At 54.4% G+C, this 6,094-nt stretch overlaps 1 protein-coding gene across 3 annotated transcripts in view; it reads right to left on the bottom strand.

Annotated features, from left to right (window-relative positions):
* LOC119366579 (retinitis pigmentosa 1-like 1 protein) overlaps positions 1 to 2,533 on the bottom strand; it is a 5,936-nt gene extending 3,403 nt beyond the window's left edge. For all 3 annotated transcript variants that reach the window (XM_037632337.1, XM_037632338.1, XM_037632339.1), the window contains exon 1: positions 119 to 2,533. In XM_037632337.1, coding sequence (XP_037488234.1) covers positions 119 to 2,041 — 1,923 coding nt within the window. In that variant the 5' untranslated portion in view covers positions 2,042 to 2,533. The remainder of the gene's footprint in view (positions 1 to 118) is intronic.
* Between the last annotated feature and the right edge of the window lie 3,561 nt (positions 2,534 to 6,094).

The following is a 6,094-nucleotide window of genomic DNA, read 5'->3' as shown; positions in this document are numbered from 1 at the left end:
CAAGTTCACTTTGCGGAGCCTCCATTTCACCCGTCACTTGAAGTTCAGTTCCAAGTTCAATTTGCGGGGCCTCCATTTCACCTGCCACTTGAAGTTCAGTTCCAAGTTCAATTTGCGGAGCCTCCATTTCACCTGCCACTTGAAGTTCAGTTCCAAGTTCACTATGCGGAGCCTCCATTTCACCTGCTACTTGAAGTTCCGTTTCAAGTTCACTTTGCGGAGCCTCCATCTCATCGGCAACCTGAAGTTCAGTTTCAGGTTCACTTTGAAGAGCCTCCATTTCACCTGCAACTTGAATTTCAGTTTCACGTTCACTTTGCGGAGCCGCCACTTCATCGGTAACTTGTGGTTCAGCTTCAAGTTCACTCTGCGGAGCCGCTATTTCACCTGCAACTTGAAGTTCACGTTCACTCTGCAGAACCTCCATTTCACCTCTAACTTGAAGTTCAGTTCCAAGTTCACTCTGCAGAGCCTCCATTTCACCTCCAGCTTGAAGTCCAGTTCCAGGTTGACTCTGCAGATCCTCCGTTTCACCTGTAACCTCAGAACAACCACTGTTCTCAGCCACTGGTTCAATCAGGCATGCATCCACACGCGCAACGCCCGCCTCCGTGGCCTCCTCGACGTAGCTGAGCTGGGGCTGCGTGTGCGCCGGTTCCTCAGCAGCCTGTGATGGATGAACATCCACCATGGGCAGTTGGTGGCTGGCATTTATTTCAGCAGCATCAGCATCAGCATCATTCAAGCCAGCAACAGCAGCAGCCTCATCGTCCTGGCCATTGTCCTCTGCTTCCATCTCTTCATATTCATAGGTGACACCATCATCATCTTCACCATGATCATCTGATTCCACCACCTCTTCATACTCATACTCTGCCTCTTCATCTTCATGTCTGGCACCATCATGCTCTGGTTCCACTGCAGCTTCATCTTCGCGGCCGGCACCGTCTTTCGCCTCCACCATCACCACCTCCGAGCGAGGAATCTTCGGATCCCCCGGCAGTTTATCGACATCATCGCCGTCCACATCGCGGTCGCGGCTGGCAACAGTTGCAGACTCTGCTGGCACCTTGCTCTGATCCAGATCGCCACTGCGTGGCTGATCAAAATCACCACCGCGTGGTCGCCAGTCTGGATCCCTCCGGCCGCCACTGTAAGAGCTCCTGGGCCTGGTTCTGCTCCGGCTCCGGCTCCGGCTTCTACTCCTGCTTCTGCTCCTCCGCTTCCGGTCCAGTCTGCGGTCAACAGAGGGCAAACGGCGGTCATCGATGGGGGGCGGCCGGCGGTCGTCGCTGGAGGCCCGGCGGTCGTTCTGGGAGTAGGAGCGTGACATGGCGGGTCTCCTCTTCTCGTCGTACGGGTGGCTCCGGCGAACGCCCCGGTCGGCGTCACCGCCAGCACCGCGTCCGCCATCGCCCTCGTTGTACCTGCGTCTTCCGTCAAAGCTCTGGGTCCTGCGGTCCCAGCCCGACTTGGCCCGGGCGAGCCTGGCGCCGTCGTCCTCGTCCCTCTTGTCGCGGCCCCAGTCGGCGCCGCCGCCGCCGTTGCGTCGCCATCTGGGGTCGTCATCAGGGCGCGGCGGCCCGTCGTCATCCCTCTTCCTGGCGTAGGCGGCGGGGGCGGAGATCTCGGGGCGGGGGCTGGGGATGGGGTCGTCCCTGGCGTGGAGAACGTGGTGGTGCTTGGGGCTGGGGTGTTCCCGGGCGTGGAGAAGGTGGTCGGGGAGGACGCCCTGCGCGACCAGGTAGTGGGCGGCCAGGCGGCCGGCCTCGAGGAGCACGTCGTTGCGCCAGCGCCGTTCGGCGGCGACGACGAGCGCGGCCGCCGGCGGCGGGAGGGGCTTCTCGTCCAACGCCAGCAGGCGGCGCGGGGGCGGCCGTTCGGGGCTGCTGCGCCGCGGCGGGGCCCGGCGCTGGTGGTGCTGCGGCCGCGGGGAGGGCGGCGGCAGGGGCGGGGACCGTCGGCGGTATCGTCCTCCGGATGACGGCGGCGGCGGCGGGGGCGGCGGCTCGCGTCCGCGAATGCGCGACCTCGGGTGCATCGGGCCCTAGGGAGGGGCGGACGGACGGGAAAGCCTCCTCCTTTCCTCCGACGGGGGGCGGTGGATTCGTGGCGAAATGCGTTCGGCGAGCGTTCGGTCAGTCCGTCGGCGCGTTTCCCGGTCAGAGCGGCGAGATCTGCATCTGCGGTGTCGTCTGCTTGCGTTCTTCGTCGGCGGGCCGTGGCGGGGCGGGTCTCCCGGCGCGGCGGCGCGGCGGCGCGGCCGGAGGCGGAGGCGGAGGCGGAGCGAGGAGATTTGAGAGCGAGGGTTTGCTTTGTGAGTGGGGGGAGGCGTCTGCCTATTTGAGCACACGCACAACCACACCCACACACCCGCTGGTTTTTACTGCGGCCCGTGTGTAGTTGCCGTTTTTTTTTACTGCAGGCCCCGTGCGTGGTAAACTGGTAATAATGGACCGATAATCACCGTAAAATTACATTATACATGGGTTAATTAGTTTAATCATCGGGGTGTTTGTATAGTTAACAATGGCGATGTGGGGGCGATGCCTCGTGTTAGGTTTGAGCCTCTCCCCTCCCTCACAGATCCGGGTTTTTGCCGTCTTCGAATATTTTTATGTCATTTTTTTATGGTTAATCTTCCTACTTGAAACCCGATAAGAAACATAGTTTGATGAAGGGGAAAAGATGCTCGGAAAACCCAAAACCGTTACCGGAGCGCATCTTTAAGTGCCTAACTTTGGCCCCGAGGATCCGGCGCCCCTGGTTAGGGGTCTAGCGCCGAGGATCAGGCGCCCCCGATTAGGGGGTCTAACGCCGAGGACCCGCCGCCCCCGGTTAGGGGGTCTAACGCCGAGGACCCGCCGCCCCCGGTTAGGGGTCTAGTTCGTCCATCCAGATATTTTGGATAAATTGGTAACGTATAGTCGTTTCCTTTTTTTTTATTTAGAAGCTGGTCTTCACGTGACTGTTGCCGGTAGGAATTATGGTGTTTGTTAAATGCTTGGGTAACGCCTCTTATCTATGGGATTGCTATCGGAGGCGCCCTCGTCGTGATGCGGAACTATGTTGGTACTTTCGTGTCGTTTTGATGGTGTTTATCGTGTTGGCATGACCTGTCCTTTGGTTCCGACACCGCTCTAAATAACCGGATATTGGTGGCGTTGGTAACGTCACCGGTAGGAACACGAAGGCAGATACCGACAATGTTGTTGATACAATGAGTACAAATCATGCCGTGTTATGAAGCTGGTATTTCTTTCCTTATCATTCCGCCCACGGCAATCGGTGGGGTCCTCCGAGGAAGAAATCGCTTGCACGCATTTCATGTTTGCCTAGGACGCTCGTATGGTCTGTCTTAGGGGATCTTCTTTTGAATTCGAAGGAAACATATGCATGAAGACCGGTCTGTTTCTGATTTTTGGGACCAAGAGGCAACGTGTTATCGTCTCTAATTTAGAAGTGATCTCTGGGTTGTTCGTTGAATATCAAAACTAGCGTTTCATAGATTCTCCGATAATGCCTCTTATCCACTGGAGAGGTACAAAAGGCGCCCTCTCATGACACGTGAATCTCGTTGATACTTTTGGCGTTGTTTAATGTTGTGCGTTTATCATGCTGACCTAACCGATACAAACCCGGGTGCGGACACCAGCGGCGTCGCCGATATAGACGACACAAAATTCAGCCGAAACCGGTATTGATCACATTCACGTCTTTTTGTGAGGTCCTTCGGGGGGAAAGGGGATTGTATTCACGCCGGCACGCATATCTTTTTTGTTTGAACCTCTTTTGTTTTGTTATTACTGAGGTATTTGTATGGATGTCTTATCTAACTAGGGCAACTTCAACCCTGGCCCTCACTCGGATCCGTCCGGCCATGTTTTGTCATCCAACACGGTACCCCGTCGGCCCGTGGAGCGGTCCAGACGTCTGTTTCCCCGCAAATCGGATGCAAACCTGGGGCTTTTCGGGAGTCCGGACCGCCACACGAAAGACTCTGACACTCCCGGACAACTCAAACCCCCTCCCGGTCCACTTTTCACTCCGCCACTACTCCCCCTTGCTTTGTATATGCACCTTCCTCGTCCAACGATGTCATTGTACCTCCCCGGCCGCCGCCCAGGCATCATAGGACATCCGCAGCCCCCACAAACACGCCTGCCCTCCTTGGACTACGTTACCGTCCACCCAGGAAACCTCTGCAACCAGGTACCATCCGCCCTAGCTTACAACGTCCATGGCGGACACCACGTTCGGTAGGTGTTTGGTCAAATGCCATTGAACTTTTTCTGAACTTCTTATTGTTTTCAAGAGTAAGCATGATGGTGGGTGCTCGGGCAAAGGGGGGGGGGGGGTGAGTTGTTGTGCGATGCCTGGCTGGCCGTATGTACGAACTTTGCAGGCAGGAATTCAAGGGGCTCGGTCTTCTGGCAACCCGTGCATGGTTCCTTTCATGTATGAAAGAACTTCGTCACGCCCTACGATGTACACATCATCCAACAACATAATGTGAAGCCGATATCGCGTCGATGGTACACCGCCTGCAATTCCGTCATGAAGTTTTACGGTGCGCTTGCACGAGTGGGGACATCGTGGCCATCGTCAACCATGGAGACCATAAGTTTTGAAGTTTTGTTTAATTCATTCATTCACTCAATGTTACTCCACACGTTATATAGACTGCACGCGTTGCCAAAATTTACGGCAGGACTGAAGGCAGATGTTGGATGATGTTCAAGGGACAATATGTGTGGGAAGACTTGTGCTGGTTTTGAAAAGAATCGTTGAATCTAGACCCGATGGAGTCGAAATACTTGTTGAACATCCGGTTATCTCGTATGTACTCCTATTGACATTTTAACTATTAGTATGCTAGAGATATTTGCATGCCTATTCCTGGATGAATTGTGTCGTTTTTATAATTATTTTAAGTGCTACAGTGAAAATAACAAAGTCAAACATCTAGAAAACATGGGTGGATGACCGGCTCCCGTATCATGTCTGCTCCGGATACTCCCTCCTGCCCTTTTCAACTTTTGTCTGAAGTTAAAATATCTCTACTTTGACCAAACTTTTACAAAAGATATAGACATCTACAATACCACATCAATATTGTTAGATTTTCAATGAAAACTTTGGAGATGCCCTTGGGCGATGGTATGGGTTTCTTTTCGGCGTGCCAGGTGCTCGTTCAGGCAGGCCCAAACAGTGCCAGTGTGTCTGAAGATCGCATCGACATACACGCTCTATCTCATGGTCTGGGGAAGGATCGAGGCTGTGGAGTATGGGTCAAACTCAAACGTGAAAGTGGAAGCACTAGTACGATGGACAGTTGGGGCGTGACGACGCACCTTGTGCCAAACAAATTCATACCGCAAGCATTAATGGGCTTCCTTAAACAGAAGACGATTTCTTTTTCTGGAACGGCCGGGGTGGGACCACCGGCCGAACAACGCCACGTGTCGCCACTGGCCGGTCGGCCATCTGACACGTACTGTACCTACCCTTTTTTTTTGAGACAAGTACTGTACCTACCTGGCCCAAACGATCTGCCGCTGGGCCGCAAGCTTCACACGGCCCATCCAAAGTAGAGCCCGCTGGAGAAGCATAGCTCAGCAAATTACTGGCAGAATGTAAAATGGCCTGAGGCCATCTCAAAAAAGAAAAGGAAAAGGACCAGGGGTATTTTCTAAGCTTAGCAACTTACTGGCAGATGTAAATGGATAGTGACAGGAAGCAAGGTTTTATCCAGATTCGGGCTCTCACGGAGGAGACAATACTCCACGTCCTGCTCGTGTATATTGCGCTGGGTGTCTATAAAGTACATGTGAGTACTGAGAGGTTGTAATGTGTTCTACAACAAGCCTGACCCCCGTATTATATAATACACCTAGGGTCCTAGGGTTACAGATCCTAGTCGCTACGTCGTTAGAGGTAGAGTCCTCGACAAGTAGAGTGTTCATACAGTTCTCCATGGGTCGCCCAAAGTGGCCTAAGATGAAACCGATCTAGGGTCCTCGGTCTGGCCCACCTGGCCGGGAACCGACGGTAAGAGACCCCTCGGCTGGGACACCGTCAGGAATGATGCCCC

The sequence above is a fragment of the Triticum dicoccoides genome, chromosome 2B (assembly GCF_002162155.2).
Source record: "Triticum dicoccoides isolate Atlit2015 ecotype Zavitan chromosome 2B, WEW_v2.0, whole genome shotgun sequence".
In the NCBI taxonomy this organism is placed as follows: Eukaryota; Viridiplantae; Streptophyta; class Magnoliopsida; order Poales; family Poaceae; genus Triticum; species Triticum dicoccoides.
Note: the sequence above shows the minus strand (reverse complement) of the source record. Positions and strands in the feature narration are given on the sequence as shown.